General features: G+C 43.3%; 1 protein-coding gene across 1 annotated transcript in view; it reads right to left on the bottom strand.

The window, feature by feature from the left end:
* Positions 1-24518, bottom strand: part of UGGT2 (UDP-glucose glycoprotein glucosyltransferase 2) — an 813961-nt gene that overhangs the window by 402462 nt on the left and 386981 nt on the right. The window contains exon 13 of the mRNA XM_063953033.1: positions 4210-4329. Coding sequence (XP_063809103.1) covers positions 4210-4329 — 120 coding nt within the window. The remainder of the gene's footprint in view (positions 1-4209; positions 4330-24518) is intronic.

The raw sequence follows: 24518 nt of genomic DNA on the forward strand, positions 1-24518 counted from the left end.
CATGAAATTTACATACTACAAAATTTACATAAAGCAAGAAAGAGGTACCATATCATTAAGGCCCCTGGGAGTTACTGTATCCAGTTTGTGAATCCATTTGGATTCACATCTCAGTAGGGCACTGTCACGATCACCCCCCCGAAGTGATGGGGGTATGTGGTCTATCATTCTGTATTTAATGGTAGCCAAAGCGTGTTTGGCTAATATGAAGTGACGAGCAACCGGTTGGTCGCTACTTCCTTTTTGTAGACCTAATCTGATAGAGGACCTGTGGGCGGTCATGCGTTCTTTGAATTTTCGTGTGGTTTTACCCACATATGTTAAGCCACACGGGCATACTATCTGATACACTGTGTGTGTAGTCTCGCAGGTCAAGTGGTGTTTAATGTAGAATTTAGTACCCAGGTGAGGGTGAAAAAATGTATTGCCTGTGATCATGTAGTTACACGTGACGCAGGTACATCTAAAACAACCCATTTTCAGGGGTGCTAAACAGCCCCTGTTGGGGGATTTAGTTAACTCTGAAATGTCAGCTTTCACCAATAAGTCTCATAAGTTCCTAGATCTCTTATAACACGGCATAAGTTCCATCTGTTGGAGAGGTAGATGTTGATCAGATTTAATTAAGGGCCAGTGTTTCTTGGCGACTTTCATGGTACTCTCAGAAGACGTATTATAGGTGGTGACCCATGGGAGTCTGGTATGATTGGAGACTTTTATTTTTGGAAGAAGGAGGGATTCCCTGTCCAAAAGGAGAACTTTTTGTTTGGTAGTCTGCAGATTTTTGAGATTATAGCCTCTTTGTGCAAACCGTATTATGAGTTCATCTATTTGTAGAGAGGCCACCTGGTGATCACTGTTAATCCTATGGATTCTCAGCATCTGTGAGTAGGGGAGACCAGCCTTGAGGCTCCTAGGGTGACAACTGTTCCAGTGCAGGTAGGAGTTCCGGTCAGTTTCCTTAGTGTATACCGTAGTAGTGATTCCAGAATCGGTGATGGAAATACGGACATCTAAGAAGTCTATGCTCTGTGTGTCCATTTTAACGGTTAATTTTACTGGACTGTCAGATCTATTGTGTTCAGCAATGATTGTTTCCAGTTGTTCCTTGGGTCCTTTCCACAGTAATAGTAGATCGTCAATGAATCTAGAATAAAATACTATGTGTTCAGCCACTTGGGGGTTTTGGAAAAAAATGTCTTCCTCTACCTGGAGCATATAGAGGTTGGCGTAGGTCGGGGCCACCGCCGACCCCATAGCACAACCCCGCTCTTGTAGGTAATACTTATTGTTAAATAAGAAAAAATTCCTTGTTAGAATGAGTTCTAGTAGACATATCAAGATATTAATCTGTTGAGCCTCGAACGGACCGTCACGCTGCAGCTTGGTCTTTACTGCAGAGAGACCTTCCTGGTGAGGTATAACGGTGTATAAGCTAGTGACGTCAGCTGTCACCAGCCAGGTACCCATGGGGAGAGGACCAATGGCTTTTAATTTATTGAGCAGCATTGTAGTGTCCGAAAGACTTCGTGGATGTGCCGAAACAAGAGGTTGTAATATAGAATCCAGCAGTGAATTTTGGGTACCGTGTACAAAACAGGTACCAAAGGATGAGATGGCAATAATAGTGCTAGCTAAAGATGCCAAGATTATCACGGCAGAGACCCTTGAACTATTATTGCCATCTCATCCTTTGGTACCTGTTTTGTACACGGTACCCAAAATTCACAAAGGAATATCTTGATATGTCTACTAGAACTCATTCTAACAAGGATTTTTTTCTTATTTAACAATAAGTATTACCTACAAGAGCGGGGTTGTGCTATGGGGTCGGCGTTGGCCCCGACCTACGCCAACCTCTATATGCTCCAGGTAGAGGAAGACATTTTTTTCCAAAACCCCCAAGTGGCTGAACACATAGTATTTTATTCTAGATTCATTGACGATCTACTATTACTGTGGAAAGGACCCAAGGAACAACTGGAAACAATCATTGCTGAACACAATAGATCTGACAGTCCAGTAAAATTAACCGTTAAAATGGACACATAGAGCATAGACTTCTTAGATGTCCGTATTTCCATCACCGATTCTGGAATCACTACTACGGTATACACTAAGGAAACTGACCGGAACTCCTACCTGCACTGGAACAGTTGTCACCCTAGGAGCCTCAAGGCTGGTCTCCCCTACTCACAGATGCTGAGAATCCATAGGATTAACAGTGATCACCAGGTGGCCTCTCTACAAATAGATGAACTCATAATACGGTTTGCACAAAGAGGCTATAATCTCAAAAATCTGCAGACTACCAAACAAAAAGTTCTCCTTTTGGACAGGGAATCCCTCCTTCCAAAAATAAAAGTCTCCAATCATACCAGACTCCCATGGGTCACCACCTATAATACGTCTTCTGAGAGTACCATGAAAGTCGCCAAGAAACACTGGCCCTTAATTAAATCTGATCAATATCTACCTCTCCAACAGATGGAACTTATGCCGTGTTATAGGAGATCTAGGAATTTACGAGACTTATTGGTGAAAGCTGACATTTCAGAGTTAACTAAATCCCCCAACAGGGGCTGCTTAGCACCCCTGAAAATGGGCTGTTTTAGATGTACCTGCGTCACGTGTAACTACATGATCACAGGCAATACATTTTTTCACCCTCACCTGGGTACTAAATTCTACATTAAACACCACTTGACCTGCGAGACCACACACACAGTGTATCAGATAGTATGCCCGTGTGGCTGAACATATGTGGGTAAAACCACACGAAAATTCAAAGAACGCATGACCGCCCACAGGTCCTCTATCAGATTAGGTCTACAAAAAGGAAGTAGCGACCAACCGGTCGCTCGTCACTTCATATTAGCCAAACACGCTTTGGCTACCATTAAATACAGAATGATAGACCACATACCCCCATCACTTCGGGGAGGTGATCGTGGCAGTGCCCTACTGAGATGTGAATCCAAATGGATTCACAAACTGGATACAGTAACTCCCAGGGGCCTTAATGATATGGTACCTCTTTCTTGCTTTATGTAAATTTTGTAGTATGTAAATTTCATGTTGTCTTTACAAATCATATGTTTGACCGTACTATCCGGGCCGATTGAGGCACTAATGGTTTGTCTATCTTCCCCTTTTTCTCGTTTCATGCTATCGCTTTCCTCATTCTTTCCCCTCTTTCCCGCTTTTTTCTCTGTTCCATGCTTTTTCTTATCTTCACTCTTCGTTTCTGGCCTTTGACTGGATACATATTTAAAATCTCATATGATTACAGCTTTACTAAGTATATGTATTAGACCTGTTTGGCTTTGTGTCTCTGTATTTACACCACAGAGATGCTACCAGCAACTAGCACATTGACATTGTTATTGTTTACAGCCGGTTTCTATGACACTGGACGTGCATCGCGTCAAGCGCGATGACGTCATCAGACCGCGCCACAGCTGACGGGAGATTGCCGCCCGACGGACTCCGGCGGGAGGCGGTCCCCGCTCCGGCCCGCGCAACATGCACTAGTGGTGAGGGGATATAAGGTGAGTGTTTTTATGTACATGTGTGTATGTCTTGAGAAAATTTATTAAATTGAAACGTTGACAGCTACCAAGGGCTCCTAATCAATTTGACTATCAGCGTCTGAGTGCCGCACTACCCAGCATCTATATATATATATATATATATATATACACATATACACACATATACATACATATACACACATACACACACCTACATACACAGTAGTATATGGCATTCTTTTTTTTGTATAGGAAACAAACATCTGCTTTCTAGAACACAGTCAAGTCAGTTGCCAGATGCAACACATAATTATAGTACTCATGGTTTACCATGACTAAACAAAAAACAGACATTTAAGCATTTATGTTCTTGTTTTAAACATTTTAAACATTTAAGAATTGTATAAGAACATTAGTAATTTTATTTAAGATGCAATTAATATGAATACATTTTTGTATTTACTCAGGTTCCTATAAACTCCTGTAACTTGCTTGTGTGTGCCCCAACCCTTTTATTATATCTGTTGGGACAGGGTATGCGGAAGCATGAGATGGGGACAACTTAAGTTTCAAATCAAACTCTTAGAAAATTGTACACCATGGAAACGTCCCTTGCTCTTCTCTTCATTTTGTATAAATAACTAAAACAGTAAGATATTCATGAAAGAGGACTCACCAGATTGAAGAAATTGCACCTTACTGAACGTATGGCTCCAGGGAATGCTGGCCTTAACAGTTCCTGGACACTTGAAGGCCATTTTGAATACTTGTGATCAATTTCAATATTGTTGATCCACTGTAATACATAAATACATATTGGTGTTTTCTATGTAAGTATTTGACTACTGTATGTATTATTGATGCATTCAGTGCACACTGTCTAAAAATAATACACTGTACAATGAAGTCTACATGTTAACAGACAGGCAAGTTTCTCTGGAACTGCATGAGTCCAGGATACTGGAACTCCATGGTGCAATGCAGTATGATTGGTACATGGAAATGGACATAACAAAATGGCTGTCTTTCTCCTTTATAAGTTAATGTGCACAAACCTACCAATTTGTTAAGTACATGTTGGTTTTGGAAACCTACCCCAAACACACACAAAATGTATGTAGCCCTAAATAAAAAGTCAGAAAACATAATACACTGTATGAGTAGATCAATTACTGGATGATTGCTATAGTTAATATGTACAAAAGCAGTTATCGAATTATACACAGTAACTGAAACAAACCAGTTTTAACAAACCACACAAGTGTTCAAGGGTAAATGAACTCCGATTTGAGAACACATTTTCTCAATGGTTTTATATTATTATAAAACCATTGTTGAATATTCTGTTGGTCAATACTGCTGTTTGACAAAGGTATGTGAAACAAGAGTAAGGGAACTAGAATACAGCAAAGAGCAATGCAATTAATCATTAAACAGTGTCACAAAGAGATTGAGATGCTGGGCTACACCTGACAAAAACTGTAACATCAGATGGACAATAAAAAAAGAAGACAGACTGCTTGGTAATGCTGGTGAACGGATTTCATTGCAACCAGTCTTGTAAAGTGTGCACAATTATTATTGTCACTGTGTATAATTTACCAGGGGTGCCTCGATCTACTGTATGGGCAGTAGTGAATGTACTACTTACCGTATATACTCGAGTATAAGTCCACCCGAATATAAGCCGAGGCACCTAATTTTACCACAAAAACCTGGGAAAACTTATTGACTCGAGTATAAGCCTAGGGTGGGAAATGCAGCTCTAGCCGTACACAGCCCTCATACTGCCAGATATGCCCCCACAGTGCCAGATATGCCCCCACAGTGCCAGTTTTGCCCCCACACTGCCAGATATGACCCCACAGTGCCAGATATGCCCCCACAGTGCCAGATATGCCCTCATAGTGCCAGATATGCCCCCACAGTGCCACATATACCCCCCCCCCCAAGTGCCAGGGACATCTTACCCTCCCGCGCTCCCCCGCTGTTTTGTGAAGGAGGGACACGGAGGGCACAGCGCGCGCCTCTCCCGTGTTTCTCCTGCATCTCCGGCGGGTTTGTTAAATGAAGTACATAAAAAACGGTTGCGCTGTATGTCAGAAATAAAATATGGGAAAGAGAGCCAACAAATAAAGATAAAATGTTTAATAACAATGATAATGAGGTTATTCCAATATGGTAATACCAATAAACAACAATGTGAGTTAAAAAACCACACAACACTTGTCGCAGAGTGTCAAATAGAACTTGAAACCTTCCAATAGGTAATGACTGAGCTAAAAACTGCAGTCTCTATCCACAGCTGCCGATGCTGGCTGCTAATCAAACACTGGGAAGTCAGTAAAACAAATGGAGTTCCAGAACTGAATGTCTGTGCACCACCCGTACAATGCAGTAGTTAATACCTCTCCGATGGGCTGGTTAGCAGACCGGACGTCCCCGGTCAGGTGTCCTGCGTTGCCCACGTAAGCTGTGCAGCGGAGAGGAGATGCCGCGCCGTGTACTGTTTAGCTGGCTGAAGCGCTGTGATCCGTAGCGGCTGCTACTGGCATAAAGGCATCAGAGGTGTAACCATCAGGGTGTCTCTACTAGTGCATCTCCCACACACCCTGATGGTTACACCTCTGATGCCTTTATGCCAGTAGCAGCCAACATCTCCTCTCCGCTGCACAGCTTACGTGGGCAACGCAGGACACCTGACCGGGGACGCCCGGTCTGCTAACCAGCCCATCGGAGAGGTATTAACTACTGCATTGTACGGGTGGTGCACAGACATTCAGTTCTGGAACTCCATTTGTTTTACTGACTTCCCAGTGTTTGATTAGCAGCCAGCATCGGCAGCTGTGGATAGAGACTGCAGTTTTTATCTCAGTCATTACCTATTGGAAGGTTTCAAGTTCTATTTGACACTCTGCGACAAGTGTTGTGTGGTTTTTTAACTCACATTGTTGTTTATTGGTATTACCATATTGGAATAACCTCATTATCATTGTTATTAAACATTTTATCTTTATTTGTTGGCTCTCTTTCCCATATTTTATTTCTGACATACAGCGCAGCCGTTTTTTATGTATTTTTCTCTCTGTTTCTCAACTACACATAGTTGGTCGGCAAGCGCAGTAACTCAGAAATGTATTAATTATATACATATACTTCTTGTGGTAGTTTATTTATAGAGGCGCTCCTTTAGCAAACAATCTATCCATACTCTGTTAAATGAAGTGCCGGTTCGTGAGCCAATCAGAGCTCAGGAACGGGTACTTCATTTACTAAATCCGCCGCTGCCACCGGAGACGCAGGAGGGACACAGGAGAGGCGCATGCTGTGCCTTCCATGTCCCTCCTTCCCGGCACTGACTCGAGTATAAGCCGAGGGGGCTTTTTCAGCATAAAAAAAAGTGCTGCAAAAGTCTGCTTATACTCGAGTATATACGGTAATTCTAAAATTTTAATTATAACATTATTAGGCTATAACTTTATTGACATTGCTATTCCCCCCCAAAAGAAAAACAGCTTGTCCATAATTACCTTACTGGAGTACAAGAGTTGCAGTGCAGTACTCTACCATGCAGGGGCATTTTAAGAGAGGAGGGGGCCCGTATGCCAACTCAGGGTGTGTCCCCTCCTCTCCATGGTGCCATAGGCTCAGGCACTGTGCCGGAGTCTACTGCACATGCGCAGGTCTCCGGAAATATGGTGGTCGCAATGGTCCAGAGGCTATTTACAAAATGAAGCATGCGCCATGACCATTTTGGGTGTGTTTTTTGCCGTGGCTGCTGCGGCTACAGCGCCCATTGCGGGACTTTGAGGGGTAAGTATTAAAACAACATGGGTGCAGTGTGTGCCCCGCTGGACCTAGAAGACTGTGTGCACCACACACATTGCAAACATGACAGAAACGTCAATGCTACCACGACTTAAACACTGTCCAGGTTTGGCACAGACTTCCAAAGTCATGCACCTGCTGAAATCTATAGAAGGCTGGAGGTGGCACCAATGGACTGCCCCATCCAGATCTATAATAATTGTCCACTGTTTATTCTTTAACACATTATTAGTTGGTACATATAGTACCTTATTTCTCTGTATTCGCTTGTCCTAAATGTATATTCTTTAATATTAATATACTTTAAGTTTGAGTTCTTTGCAGTGTTTGTAGTTGTAAGATGGTATTGCAGTTATTCTCTCCAATGTAAAAAAAAAATGCAGTTTAAGAAAATGTTTCCATGAGCAAATATGTGTATTTAGTTGCATGTAATTTATTAACAAAGAGGATTTAATTGAGGATTACCCTTACCATTTAATTCACTCATACAATGTTTTGCTTTCTTCTCTGTTTTAACCATCCTTTTGGGAAAAAAACACTCAAAACCAATGGCAAAATTAAAACAGTTTAGCACCTGACCCTTACCCCCAAATTTGCCATTGCTGTGGATCCATGGAGAAATGAGATACCCTCCAAAGAAGACCAGGTCAATTGTATTCCCTTGATTGTCAATTTTATTTTATATTTTTTTTTTTTCCCAAATATAAATTTGTTTTTAAATGCTTAAAAACTTTGCAAAGATGAAAATATCTTTAAATTCTTTCAGCTTAATGCAAGGTTTACATATCTTATTCCAAGTATTTTGTACATTTTACAGTACTATATATATCAGTTATTCAAAGTTTTTTCAAGCATGGCTCCCTAGAGTGTCAGAATTTTTTTCACAGCTCCACTAGGCCAAATGTTTCCTATTGAGAAATTCAGAAAAGAATATTAAATTAAGTAAATTGAATTTATATGTCCTCATTAGGTTCAGTTACAGTGCATCCGGAAAGTATTCATAATGCTTCACGTTTTTCCACATTTTGTTATGTTACAGCCTTATTCCAAAATTAAATAAATTAATTTTTCCCCTCAAAATTCTACACACAATAACCCAGCAAATTTATTAAAAACAAAAAACTAAGAAACCACATGTACATAAGTATTCACAGCCTTTGCCATGAAGCTCAAAATTGAGCTCAGGTGCATCCTGATTCCACTGATCACCCTTGAGATGTTCCTACAGCTTAATTGGGGTCCACCTGTGGTAAATTCAGTTGATTGGGCATGATTTGGAAAGGCACACACCTGTCTCTATAAGCTCCCACACTTGATGGTGCATATCTTAGCACAAACCAAGCATGAAGTCAAAGGAATTGTCTGTAGACGTCTGAGACAGGATTGTCTCGAAGCACAAATCTGGGGAAGGGTACAGAAAAATATCTGCTGCTTTGAAGGTCCCAATGAGCACAATGGCCTCCATCGTCCGTAAATAGAAGAAGATCGGAACTACTAGGACTCTTCATAGAGCTGGCCGGCCATCTAAACTGAGCGATCGGGGGAGAAGGGCCCTAGTCAGGGAGGTGACCAAGAACCCGATGATCACTCTGTCAGAGCTACAGCATTCCTCTGTGGAAAAAGGAGAAGTTCCAGAAGGACAAACATCTATGAAGCAATTCACCAATCAGGCCTGTATTGTACAGTGGCCAGACGGAAGCCACGCCTTAGTGAAAAGCCCATGGCAGCCCGCCTGGAGTTTGCCTAAATGCACCTGAAGGACTCTCAGACCACGAGAAACAAAATTCTCTGGTCTGATGAGACAAAGATTGAACTCTTTGGCGTGAATGCCAGGCGTTATGTTTGGAGGAAACCAGGCACCGCTCATCACCAGGCCAATATCATCTTTACAGTGAAGCATGGTGGTGGCAGCATCATGCTGTGGGGATGTCTTTCAGTGGCAGGAACTGGGAGACTAGTCAGGATAGAGATAAAGATAAATGCAGCAATGTACAGAGACATCCTGGATGAAAACATGCTCCAGAGCGCTTTTGACCTCAGACTGGGGCGACAGTTCATCTTTCAGCAGGACAACGACCCTAAGCACACAGCCAAGATATTAAAGGAGTGGCTTCATGACATTAAAATGTCCTGGAGTGGCCCAGCCAGAGCCCAGACTTGAATCCGATTGAACATCTCTGGATAGATCTGAAAATGGCTGTGCACCAACGCTGCCCATCCAACCTGATGGCGTTTGAGAGGTGCTGCAAAGAGGAATGGGCGAAACTGCCCAAAGATAGGTTTGCCAAGCTTGTGGCATCATATTTAAAAATACTTGAGACTGTAATTGCTGCCAAAAGTGCATCAACAAAGTATTGAGCAAAGGGTGTGAATACTTATATACATGTGATTTCTTAGTTTTATTATTTTTAATAAATTTGCAAAATTCTGAAAAACTTTTTTCATGTTGTTATTTTGGTGCAGTGTGTGTAGAATTTTGAGAGGAAAAAATTAATTTATTCCATTTTGGAATAAGGGTGTAATATATTTATCCGACAATAATAAAAATCAAAATATAAAAAGGAAAAACTAGAAAAAGTGCAGACATCAATTTAGTTCTACAATATTACTTAAGATTTTTTTCGTCCTACTAGTTCCACAAAGGCATTACAGAGAAGGGGATGCAGTTATGTTCCCGACGCAGATATACAGACGCTGGAATCCTGAAGGACACCGCAAACCCAGTGTCTAAATGCCAATCGGGACACCGGCATCACAATACCTACAGCCAGAATCCTGAATGTCCATCCAGAGGGACGCGCTTGTGTCCTGCCATATGGGGGGGGTGGAGGGTGGGTTAGGTTTAGGCAGGAGAGGGAGGGTTAGGGGGCAGGGCCGGGAAGGTTAGGGTTAGGGACCGGGGAAGGAAGTTTAGGCACATAGAAGGGGAGGTTAGGGTTAGGCAGCATGGCAGGGAGGGTTAGGGTTAGGCACCACCCGGGAGTGTTAGGCACCAGTAGGAAAGGTTAGGCACCCACAAGTGAGGGTTAGGGTAGGGAGCAGAGGAAGGTTAGGGTACTTTAGAGGGGGCTGTCGGGATTCTGATGGACGGGATGCTGCTGTCTGTATTCTGGCCGCCGGCATCCCGTCCATCGGTAAATCATACTGATCCCCATAGAAGGTGGTGCTGTAATGCTTTCAATATTGTAAAAGAAAAAAAAATGGAATCAATATTTATTTTTATATATATTATACATGAAACCTAATGATGCAGAAACGCTAAAAAATATTGTATACTTATTAAAATAATTGAACTTCTTCTTAACATAAATTTAACATTTCAACAATCACTTGATGATTGTCATGGCTGCAAGGAAGACTGGAATGTAACCATGTATATATATTATCAAGATTTCATGCATAGCTATAACATGGTAATTTAGCAGTTCACATTTTCAATTTATTCATTTCTTCTGTGTATTTTGTTTTAATTTGCTACTCCATTAAAAGGACATGTGGCATTTATCATTGTAGAATCCTAGTTAATTAGTTTTCACTAAACACGTAAGAAGGTACCAAAATAAAAAAAATTAAAAAATATTGTGCTATTCATTCAGGAATAATTGCTAGCAAATGTTTACCATTCTGAGGTCAATCTCATTCCACCATTCTTTATTCAAACACTAGGCAGCTAGGAGAATACAAATCATAATAGAACACACAGCTCATATAAAGTTTTTAGGCTTTGTGAATAAAGTGAGTAGCTCAAGATAAATGCTAGTATACACATTTCTTTTATCAGCTATTATTAATCCAATATATACTGTCAAAAGTATTAAGGAGTAGCTTACTAGGCTGTACTAAAAAAAAAAAAAAACCTTGCAATCAGGAGATGAGTGTGTAATTACATGGAAGATAAAAAAAAATAAAAAAAAATATTTTTTGCAACTTTTTCACTTGAATGTGCGCCATAATTGCAATGTGATGCAACAAAACCGCTTCACGAGACTACACTAATTAATTTGATATGCTACATTTGTACTTGTGTGTGCAGAAGAGTCTAAATCTGTATACTAAAGTGCTACAATGCAGCGGCCGTGGCAGTTTTTCACGGAAGCTCTATTTTGCTTCATCTGGAACTTTGTACATACAGATGTGTCTTCATACAGTGCATCTGGAAAATATTCAGAGCTTCACTTTTTCCACATTGTGTTATGTTACAGCCTTATTCCAAAATGGAATAAATTCATTTTTTCCCTCAAAATTCTACACACAGTATTATATTTTAATTTACATAAACCCCAACCGATCCCAAAGGGAAAAACAGAATAAAACAAAATAAAATAAATTATTGCAGAATCACGACAGTGGTATAGAATCGTAGTATCATGAATATGTCCAGAGGATCCTTACATAATATTGTACTTCCATTTGCAATGAGCAGAGTAATAACAATGTTAAATATATATATATATATATATATATATATATATACACACACACATATACATACACACACTCATACAAACACAAAGCAACGGGCAAGGAGAATGGTCGGATAGAGGAGAGCGGAGGTGTTGCAACCTACTATGCTGATAGGTGACGTGAGAAAGCTCAAGTACGGGTAGTATAAGAGGAGTCCAACCATCTGGACCAAATATTATCGAATTTAGAGCTGGTCCTGCAAGACATACGAATAACGCGTTCATGATCTATGGAGTTGTTCACTAAAGCTATCCACCCATTAAGAACAGGACCTGTCAGCACCATCCAGGAGCGTGCTATACACACCTTAGCTAGGGTACATAAATTTATTAAATATTGAACATCAGGGCCGCTAAGAGCTTCTTCAGCTCCAACCCCCAGAATACATAGTTTAGGCATAAACACTGCAGAGGGAATACTAGTAGATGCCACTGCAATTTTGACCTGGGTCCAGAAAGCATGAACTACCGGGCATTCCCATATTAGGTGCCAAAACGAGCCATTATCATTACCGCATTTAGGACAATCCGCGGAGGAGCGCCCCCCAAACTTAACTAATCTGGTGGGGGTCAAGTAAGTTCTATCCAAGATAAATAGTTGTATCTGCTGATATTGAATAGAGAGAGTAGCTTTACGTGGAGAGTCTCTGGCAGTCTCCCATTCGTCTTCATTAAGGGGGCCCAGGTCGGTCTCTCAGTGTGATTGCAAGCGAGGAATAGCATTACTGTGATGGTTGGACAGGAGAAATGAGAACGCAAGGGAGATGGATTTAGTACTCCCCAAATTTGTGATAAATATTTTAACCGGCGAGGGACGAAATACAGGAGGGTTGTCCTGAAACTGAACCCGGCGGAGAGCATGCTGGAGCTGTAGATAGCGATGGAAAAAGGTAGAAGGAAGAACAAATTCATCTTGCAGCTACTGAAATGATTTGAGAACATCATTGCGATACACTTGTCCAATTGTGACAACTCCCCTAGCCCCCCATACACGTCTACCAGATAAAGTACCCAATTCCGGTAACCATCTAGAGCGCCAGAGAGGGGTGTCCAGATCGATATCATTAAACTTACAAAGTGTCCTCACGTCATGCCATACCCTAATAGCTTGGGAAAAAATGGGAGGGCAGTGTGGAAAGGATTCTCCACTCAACAGTGCTTATAAAGGGGTGTACCCAGGGGCAGCTAGCTGAACCAGAGCCACATGCAGAGAGATTGAGCCATCGTTCTGAGCCCACAGGTGCATACATGCCAACTGAGAAGCAAAATAATACAACTGAAAATGAAGAGGAGCCAATCCACCCTCATTCCTTGGTCTAGTAAGAGTATCTAAGCTGATCCTGGGCCGTTTATTGGCCCAAATAAATGACAAGAGCATGGAATTAAGTTTCCTAAAAAAGGAGGTCGGAATATAAATTGGGGATTGCTGCAGTATGTACATAATTTTAGGTTGCACTATCATTTTAATAAGATTCACTCTTCCCGTTACAGCAAGTGGAAGCTTACTCCCTACTTTGGTCTTATTGTGTATATAGGCAAGTAAAGGTAATACATATTTAAGCATAAAATCAGCAGAATTGTTAGCAATTACTATACCCAGGTGCGTAAATTTGTCCACCCAGCATAGAGGGAGGGATACTGCAGGGTCAGAAGAAGGGGAGCCTCGTAAGGGCATTATAGAGGATTTATTCCAATTAATGGTCAATCCAGAGTATTTACCAAACTCAATAATGATCTTTAAAACTATTGGCATGGCAACTCTGTAGTCCTGTAAGAACAATAAAAGGTCATCTGTATATAGAGCTACTGTGTCAACCCTATGACCAAGCGTAAACCCATGTATGTCTGGATGAGCTCTAATGATACAAGCCAGTGGCTCAATGGCAATGACGAATAATGTAGGCGAAAGAGGACAGCCCTGTCTAGTACCCCTTCACAGAGGAAAAGAGGAGGACACAAAGCCATTGACAGAGATCCTGGCTCTTGGTCGGTAATATAGGAGTTGTACCCACTTGAGAAAAGTGGGGCCAATGCCCATCCCACGCATTACTTCCCACAAACACAGCCATTCGACAGAATCAAGCGCATTTGTGGCGTTAAGTGAAACTGCAGCAGAATTAGATTCCCCCTCATGAGGGACCTGTAGATGAGTGAAAAGCAGTCGTAAATGTACACTGGTGGACATGCTGGGCATAAATCCAGATTGGTCTGGGTGGATTATGGAGGTAACTACTGTATTAAGGCGTATGGTTAGGATCTTTGCCAAAATTTTTGCATCTGTGGGAATCAGGGACACAGGCCTATAAGAGTCTGGAAACTTAGGATCCTTCCCGGGTTTAGGTAGCACCACAAGAAAGACATAGAGGCCGGAAGTATGCCTTCATCTAAAATGTCATTAAAGAGTTTTAACAATCTAGGAACAAAGATTACAGAATGTTTTTTATATAATTCAACTGGTATACCATCGGTTCCCGAAGCTTTACCACCCGGAAAGGATCCAAGTACAGTGTCCACTTCATCCACAGTAATAGGGGCATCTAAGAAGCTTTTTGGCCTTCCAGCATGCAACGGGCCCGTCCATATATCCCCGCCTCCTGGCTCAGGCAAATCAGCTGTATTCCCAAAGCTCAAGGCAGGAGCATCATTGATAGCCCTAATCAGGCGAGAAGAACACACATACACACCCTTCTGTACAAGAAGGAAGAGGTTAGTGAGTAAAAGGATCCTCAAATCAGGTGTGTCAGAGTGGGATCCCCATGGAATCTGTGGACTTAGGAGAAATATCGTTATCAACAGTAAGTTCTTCCATTACATATATTTCTGCAGCAGGGTCCACAGGTTATCCACAGGATAACAATGGGATTTCCCAAAGCAATTTAGTGGTGGGGACGCTCCTGATTGGACAGGAGAATCCTTCACTCGAATTCAGCATCATGAGAGGCAAAGGTATCCATGGCATAATGTCTACTGAATGTGTTCATGGAAGACCATGTGGTTTCCTTACACATTTGTTCTGAAGCACCACGTTGTGCTGCCCATGAAGAACCTACCTAACGAATAGAGTAAGCAGAGACATTAGCCGGAACAGGGAGATCAGCTTTAGAACTTGCTTCTGAAATAGTCATCCGAAGCCACCTTGCCAATGTCTGCTTATCAGCAGGCCATCCTCTCTTGTGAAATCCGTAGACAATGAAGAGAGAATCTGTCTTTCTGATGGCACTGGTACAATCCACGTAGATACTTAAGGCGCGGACCACGGCCAGCGATGCATCACCAGCAGAAAGGCCTGGTACTTGGAAAGCCGGGACTACAATTTCTTCATTAAGGTGCAATTTAGACACCACCTTGGGAAGATACCCAGATCTAGTTCTGAGAACTGCTTTATCTGGATAAAAAGTAAGAAATGGGGAACGACATGACAATGCCACTAAATATGACACTGACGCCACTAAATATGACACTAAATATGATAAGCTGACGCCATGGCCAGTAGAAAGAAAACTTTAGCTGTCAACCATTTAAGATCCACTTTATTAAGTGGTTCAAATGGGGCAACTTGAAGGGCCTTTAGGACTAAATTTAAAGTCCCAAGGCACTGTAGGAGGAACAAAAGGAGGTTGACTGTGTAGCATTCCCTGGAAAAAAGTACGCACATCCTGTAAGTTGGCAATTTTCTTTTGGAACCATACAGTCAATGCTGACACTTGCACTCTCGAGGAAGCCACCTTCAAACCTTTATCCATTCCTGCCTGAAGGAATGCAAAGACCCTGGAGACTCTGAAAAACCCACGGTCCATTTTCCGTTCACTGCACCAATAAATATAAATTTGCCATATTCGGTGATAAATGCGAGCTGAGGAAGGTTTCCTTGCTCTGAGCATTGTTTGAATGACCTGTTGTTTGAATCCTCTTGACATCAGGATAGAGGTTTCAAAACCACGCCGTCAAAGACAGTCGATCCAGATGTCTGTGATAACAAGGACCCTGCATCAATAGATCTGGACGTTGAGGGAGCAGGAGTGGAGCATCCATTGACATTCTCTGCAGATCTATGTACCAATGTTTTCCGGGCCAAGCTGGAGCTATTAGTATCACGGCACCTTTTCCTTGCTTTATCTTTCTCACCACCCTGGGTAATAGGGAGATTGGAGGAAACACGTAAGCCAGATGAAAGTCCCATCTCACCGACAAGGCATCCACAAAGATTGCTCTGGGATCCTTTGTTCTTGACGCGTATGTTGTTCTGACGGGACGCCATGAGATCTATCTCTGGCAACCCCCACTTGTCTACTAGAGTCTGGAAGACCTCCGGGTGTAGAGCCCTTTCGCTTGCCTGAATGGCGTGTCGACTGAGAAAATCCGCTTCCCAGTTAAAGGACTCCCAGAACGAACACTGCGGACAAGGCTGGATGATGAAGTTCTGCCCACTTTAGTATGTGACTTACTTCCATCGCTTTTCGGCTGCGAGTTCCTCCCTGATGGTTGAGGTACGCTACTGCCGTCGCATTGTCCGAGCGGATCTGAACTGGTTTTCCCCGAAGAATGTGCTTTGCCTGAATCAGTGCCATGTATATGGCACCAAGTTACAATATATTTACTGGCAGGCAACTTTCTTCCTTGGTCCATTTACCCTCGAAATACAACCTTCCTGACACTGTTCCCCAGCCCTGGAGACTGGCATCCGTTGTCAGAATTTCCCAATCTGATAACCAAAAGGGTCTCCCCTTGTCCAGATGGGATGTCTGCAGCCACCAGGCTAATGACCTTCTTACTTTCATCATAAGAACCGTAGTCTGCATTTTTATCGTCTGATACAACCCATTCCAATTGGCAAGAATCAGATGCTGCAGAGGCCTAGAGTGGAACTATCGATACTCCACCATGTCGAAGATTGACACCATCAATCCCATCACACGCATTGCTGCGTGAATGGATACCTTTTGACTGTGTAGCAACTCCTGAATCCTTGACTGAACCTTGGATGTTTTGTTCAGAGATAAAATTACTCTCTGAAGACTTGAATACAGTACAGCCCCCAAGTAAGTCATCCACTCTGATGGAACCAGAGACGATTTTGCCCAATTTATGAGCCACCCATGCCTTTGCAGACACGTTATTGTCTGTTGCAGATGACATAGCAGCAATTCCTGCGACTGTGCCAGGATTAAAAGATCGTCGAGTTACGGAAAAATCCTTATCCCCTGCTGGTGGAGATAAGATGCCATTACCACCATAATCTTAGTAAATACTCTAAGGGCTGTGGCTAACCCAAAAGGTAGGCCTGGAACTGAAAATGCTGTTGGAGGATAGCGAACCTGAGATAGCACTGATGGGACAGTGCTATAAGAACATGTAGGTAAGCATCCTGTATATCCAGGGATACCATATAATCCCCTGACTCCATGGCCAAAATAATGGAACTAAAGTCTTCATATGAAACCAAGGTACCCAAATGTACTTGTTCAGCACTTTGAGATTGAAAATGGGCAGGAATGACCTATTTGGTTTCTGAACTAGAAACAGGTTGGAGTAAAAACCCTGTCCTCGTTGTGCAGGAGGAACTGGAATGACTACTCCTGACTGAAGCAATTTCTGAACTGCCTCTTGCAAAGCCCTGGCCTTTGTCACTACCCGAGAAGGGCTGGTACAAAAAAACCTTCGAGGAGGGTGCTTCTTGAAGGCAAACGCATAACCTAGAGATACCACTTCCTGCACCCAGGCATCTGTTGTAGACTGCTGCCAGATCTGTGCAAACTGAAGGAGTCGGCCCCCCACCCTGGAATCCCCCAGGTGGAGGCCCGCACCATCAAGCTGATGGCTTATCTGTTTTACCAACCGGTCCTCTGATAGCCCAATGCTTTTTAGTCTTACCAGACTTGATGTATTGGGACTGCCTGCCATCACTTTTTCCTTTAGCTTTTCCTTGAGACCAAAAGGGACGAAAAGCTGGAACTTTAGATTTGAAATTGTATGTAGAAGGAAACTTTATCTTCTTGGAGTCTGCTTCTGACTCCAAAATATCTGTCAATTTTTTACCAAAAAGAATATTTCCAGAAAAAGGCAAAGTTTCCAAAACCTTCTTAGATTCTGAATCAGATTTCCACGTACGTAGCCAAACTGCTCTGCGAGCAGCTATTGTTGTAGCTGATGCCCTGGAGGCAATGGTATTTATATGTTCAATATGGGATTTTTTTTCTCTAGATGCTATTGAAAAATCCCCCTCCAATGCCAAAGTCCACGCAGCCACCATCCAAGCTGAAGCCATGGCTGGTGGCCTTATGACTGCCCCAGACAAGGAAAAAATGGTTTTTAAAAAACCATCCACTCTCATATCCGTGACATCATCATGATGTTGAAAGCAAAGGTTAATGTAGATTTTCGCACTAATCGAATCACATGCGTATCTACTTTAGGAGCCACCTCCCTTTTTAAACAATCTCCAGCTGGAAGAGGATAATTGGAATTCCATTTCTTAGGTATTCTATACTTCTTATTGGGCATAGCCATAGCCTCTTCCATGATTTCCGTCAGTTGATCCGACCCCGGAAACTCAGTCTTAACTGTTTTGGGACGTTTAAACACAGGTGCCTTGGTTTTTAACACAGGCTCTGCTGAATCCTCTAAGGATAGAATGGCTTTCATTGCTTTAATTAACTCCACTATATCCACTGAGCTGAGACCTTTTTCCTCCTCTTCGTATGCCGAAGTAGAATTTATTGAGCTTTCATGCTCCAATGAATCCTCATCTGAAACATGTGTAGTCGGTGAGAATGAAGATTTACTTATCACTGGCCCAAGGCAGATCAACCTGCACCTGAATATGCCTTGTATTTTTCAAGAGACCCTGGGGAAAGCTAAAACAGTTTGCACACAAACCATCCTGAACCACATCTTGAGAGGTTAACACAGCTTTGCAAGATAAACATGATATGAGTGTTGGTGTTGCTGTGAGTGTATCTTCCTCACCTTTGACGCTCTTAGACACGATAAATTATCAACACTTCCACAGTGTAGTACACAATTTGTGACTGTAATCACTTTAAACTTTTTAAAGTGACTTACAATCCGACCCTACCCATGCACCAACATTGAGTATCGGAATAGAGAAAAAAAACCTGACAGAATTATAGTAAAGTCAGCAATCACACTAGCAGTCAGTCACATGTTATACATTAGTATAATAAGCAATATGAGCACATCATTAACTACAACTACATTTCAAGTATGTAGGAGAACATATTACTGAATCATGTTTAAACAGATCTACCGTATTCAGATGCATAGCAAAAGAAACAACAGTAATAGTATACAGACTCATATGCAATAGGCCCTTACCTAACTATTCGTACTCAAAAGGTAGATAGAGACTTAGGGGGTAATTCAGATTTGATCGTAGCCGCAAAAGGGTAAATACTGGCTGCTGTATTTTTACACTGCAATTTAGATTTCAGTTTCAACACACCCCACCCAAATCTAACTCTCTCTGCACATGTTATATCTGCCCCCCTCTGCAGTGCACATGGTTTTGCCAAACTGCTAACAAATTAGCTGCTGTGATCAACTCTGAATTAGGCCCTTAGTGCTGTATTACCTGTACTCAGTAGAGTAGGATACAGTGAGACTCACCCCGCTTCCAGGACCGATCAATACCTTTGCGAACGCTGAGTGGATCCAGACGCTACTAGTGTACACTGCCACTCCATGAACCTATAGTGAACACAGACACACCAGTCACACAGCCACCTATGCTGCAACTGGGTCCCCCTCGTGTATAGCATGTGAGATGGAAGCGGGAAAAAAGTTCATGGCAGGAGACTCGGAGGAAACTGGTCATGAACTGGGGGGAGGGGTGACCAGGAGAGCGTCTGACTCCCCATGTTGACATCAACCCTAGTAATCGCGGCCTCATACTATTCCTGGAACCTCTGATCCCTAAGGCCTAGCGCTGGTGCAGCCGAGGTGGCAGCCGCATCAGCGACTGGTAGTCTCCTCCCAAAACAGTGCATCTGTGTCCGTATTCCCCTTCTAAGCAGAATCGATGCCTTACCTTCTCCCCGTGCTCTGGCCACAGCCTGGTAACGTCTGCTGGACCTGCTAGTATATCCGACACAGACGCCCGCCGAAACAGCACTGTACTCATGGGTAAGCGTAGTCGCGACCCGGCGGAAAGTTGTTGGAGCGACTTTTTCTAAGGTACATATAAGACGCTTTTTAGAAAGAACACTCAAAAAAAAATAGTAAGACTATAAAAATAAAATAAGAAAGCTTAGGGCTGCTAAAAACCAGCAGCCCTCTGACCATGCTCTGACTCCTGCCGTACCAAACAAAAAAACTGATTTGCCTGAGCCAGGAGGCGGGGATATATGGGTTGCATGCTGGGAGGCCAAAAATCTTTGACCGATTTGTGCAAATCCGCTGTTGCTTCATCATATCCCATTGTTATCCTGTGGACCCTGCCGGAAAAACATCTGCTATATCGGGGGTGGAGAAGGCCTCTAAGCCAGAAGAATCAATAAGCTGTGCAACTGTAGAAGTAGGACGATCATAGTGAACCAAGTGTGACAGATAGATGCCAGCCCTGTCTGCGTTCATATAGTGGCTATGAGATTGAAATAATATGCTACGCAAATTACATTCTTTCAGAAACGATAGCCAAATGGATTGTGCCTCGTACCAACGAGACCTAGTATCCACCAGCCCATCTAACAAATATTGGTCTTCTAGCTTACTCATTCAGAAGCCAACTCAACCTCTTTCTTTCTGTAATAGAGTTTCAAGGAGGCTATACGATGAATTAAGGTGTCCCTCATATATGCTTTAAAAGCGCCCCAGACAATAGCAGTTGATGTAGAACCCACATTATCAGAAAAGTAACCATCCGACAGATCCTTAAGATCAGCGTTTGCTCCAAACTGAAGGAGCCAAGAGGGATGAAGCTTCCAGAACACTTGACTCCTCTGGTGCTCTATAACCAGCATCATAGATAGGGGGGGAATGATCGAACTCCTCCCCAGCCTTGTAATGGACATCAGTCATTTTGGGAAGCAGAGTTGGGGATAGCAGAGCAAGATCAATTCTAGAAAAGAAGTGGTGCGTTTTTGAGAAGCAAGAGGATTGTTTGAGCATTGGATCTTTATATCTCCCTATATCTATCCAGCCCAGTGTATCTACGAATTTAGGAAAGCCGGAAGGGCCGCTCACCGGGTCAGGATCAGACATTTCCCTTCACCTGTCTAGAGATTGGTTCATAAGGTTATTAAAATCTCCCATGCATATCACAGGGGTATCAGGGGAGTGAGCTATAAAAGAGGCCGCCAGTTTCAGCACTTCATAGTTAAAGGGAGGTGGTATATATACCGCCATAATGAAAAAAGGTTGAGAGTTAAGTTTACAGTCTAGGAAAACATATCTGCCTAGTACATCTGTTTTAACTGAAGTCAATACAAAATGCACTGATTTTTTGATGAGAATGGAAACCCCCCTAGAATAGGATGTATGAGAGGCATGAAATGTCCAGCCTACCCATGGCTTGCGCAGAGACATAAGTTTACCTCCCTCCAGGTGCATCTCAGTGAGGCACACCACATCTGGATTATATTGTTAGATCAGTCTAAGAACAAGAGACCGCTTCACCCTATCATTCAACCCATTGGATATTCCATGTCAAAAAAGTCAAACTAGTCATTCCTAAGGGTAAACGATATACAGAAGCCAAGGCAGAAGCAAGCCAAGACATATTATACATTAGCCATTGCGTGATATACAGGAAATAAAATAATAAAATTGTAGAAAAATACCAAAAACCTTTAAAAGAACCTCCAACACCGTATACCTCCCCAACCGCGGCATACTTGACACCCGAACTTTAACAAAATACAGCAAATAGCTGCTGAACTAATCAGTAGCTATCCGTGGTAAAAATAAATAAAAAAATGCAGAAATCCAATACCAATCAGTACATGGGACAGCTACTAAAAAAAAAATAAGAATTTACTCACCGGTAATTCTATTTCTCGTAGTCCGTAGTGGATGCTGGGGACTCCGTAAGGACCATGGGGAATAGACAGCTCCGCAGGAGACTGGGCACACTAAAAGAAAGATTTGGTACTACCTGGTGTGCACTGGCTCCTCCCTCTATGCCCCTCCTCCAGACCTCAGTTAGGATACTGTGCCCGGAAGAGCTGACACAATAAGGAAGGATTTTGAATCCCGGGTAAGACTCATACCAGCCACACCAATCACACCGTATAACTCGTGATATTTAACCCAGTTAACAGTATGAAATACAACTGAGCCTCTCAACAGATGGCTCAACAATAACCCTTTAGTTAGGCAATAACTATATACAAGTATTGCAGACAATCCGCACTTGGGATGGGCGCCCAGCATCCACTACGGACTACGAGAAATAGAATTACCGGTGAGTAAATTCTTATTTTCTCTGACGTCCTAGTGGATGCTGGGGACTCCGTAAGGACCATGGGGATTATACCAAAGCTGCCAAACGGGCGGGAGAGTGCGGATGACTCTGCAGCACCGAATGAGAGAACTCAAGGTCCTCCTCAGCCAGGGTATCAAATTTGTAGAATTTAGCAAACGTGTTTGCCCCTGACCAAGTAGCAGCTCGGCAAAGTTGTAAAGCCGAGACCCCTCGGGCAGCCGCCCAAGATGAGCCCACCTTCCTCGTGGAATGGGCTTTTACTGATTTAGGATGCGGCAATCCAGCCGCAGAATGCGCCAGCTGAATTGTGCTACAAATCCAGCGAGCAATAGTCTGCTTAGAAGCAGGAGCACCTATTTTGTTGGGTGCATACAGGATAAAAAGCGAGTCAGTTTTCCTGACTCCAGCCGTCCTGGAAACATACATTTTCAAGGCCCTGACTACGTCCAGTAACTTGGAATCCTCCAAGTCCTTAGTAGCCGCAGGCACCACAATAGGTTGGTTCAAGTGAAAAGCTGATACCACCTTAGGGAGAAATTGGGGACGAGTCCTCAATTCTGCCCTATCCATATGGAAAATCAGATAAGGGCTTTTACATGACAAAGCCGCCAATTCTGACACACGCCTGGCCGAAGCCAAGGCCAATAACATGACCACTTTCCACGTGAGATATTTGAGATCCACGGTTTTAAGTGGTTCAAACCAATGTGATTTTAGGAAACTCAACACCACTTTGAGATCCCAAGGTGCCACAGGAGGCACAAAAGGGGGCTGAATATGAAGCACTCCCTTTACAAAAGTCTGAACTTCAGGTAGTGAAGCCAGTTCTTTCTGGAAGAAAATCGACAGAGCCGAAATCTGGACCTTAATGGAACCCAATTTTAGGCCCATAGTCACTCCTGACTGTAGGAAGTGCAGAAAACGACCCAGCTGAAATTCCTCTGTAGGGGCCTTCCTGGCCTCACACCACGCAACATATTTTCGCCAAATGCGGTGATAATGGTTTGCGGTTACTTCTTTCCTGGCTTTTATCAGCGTAGGAATGACTTCCTCCGGAATGCCCTTTTCCTTTAGGATCCGGAATTCAACCGCCATGCCGTCAAACGCAGCCGCGGTAAGTCTTGGAACAGACAGGGCCCCTGCTGTAGCAGATCCTGTCTGAGCGGTAGAGGCCATGGGTCCTCTGATAACATTTCTTGAAGTTCCGGGTACCAAGCTCTTCTTGGCCAATCCGGAACCACAAGTATCGTTCTTACTCCTCGCCTTCTTATTATTCTCAGTACCTTTGGTATGAGGGGCAGAGGAGGGAACACATAGACCGACTGGTACACCCACGGTGTCACTAGAGCGTCCACAGCTATCGCTTGAGGGTCCCTTGACCTGGCGCAATATCTCTTTAGCTTCTTGTTGAGGCGGGACGCCATCATGTCCACCTGTGGCCTTTCCCAGCGGTTTACCAACAGTAGGAAGACGTCTGGATGAAGTCCCCACTCTCCCGGGTGTAGGTCGTGTCTGCTGAGGAAGTCTGCTTCCCAGTTGTCCACTCCCGGAATGAACACTGCTGACAGTGCTAGTACGTGATTTTCCGCCCATCGGAGAATCCTTGTGGCTTCTGCCATGGCCACCCTGCTTCTTGTGCCGCCCTGTCGGTTTACATGGGCGACTGCCGTGATGTTGTCTGATTGAATCAGAATCGGCTGGTTTTGAAGCAGGGGCCTTGCCTGACTTAGGGCATTGTAAATGGCCCTCAGTTCCAGAATGTTTATGTGTAGGGACGACTCCTGACTTGACCAAAGTCCCTGGAAATTTCTTCCCTGTGTGACTGCGCCCCAGCCCCGAAGGCTGGCATCCGTGGTCACCAGGACCCAGTCCTGTATGCCGAATCTGCGGCCCACTAGAAGATTAGCACTCTGCAGCCACCACAGTAGAGACACCCTGGTCTTTGGAGACAGGGTTATCAGTTGATGCATCTGAAGATGCGATCCCGACCACTTGTCCAAGAGGTCCCACTGGAAGGTCCTTGTACGAAGCCACCATTTTTCCCAGGACTCGTGTGCAGTGATGCACCGATACCCGTTTTGGTTTTAGGAGGTCTCTGACTAGAGATGACAGCTCCTTGGCTTTCTCCTGCGGGAGAAACACTTTTTTCTTTTCTGTGTCCAGAATCATCCCCAGGAACAGTAAGCGTGTGGAAGGAACCAGTTGTGACTTTGGAATGTTTAGAATCCAGCCATGCTGTTGTAGCACTTCCCG

Source organism: Pseudophryne corroboree, chromosome 2 (assembly GCF_028390025.1).
Source record: "Pseudophryne corroboree isolate aPseCor3 chromosome 2, aPseCor3.hap2, whole genome shotgun sequence".
Lineage (NCBI taxonomy): Eukaryota > Metazoa > Chordata > Amphibia > Anura > Myobatrachidae > Pseudophryne > Pseudophryne corroboree.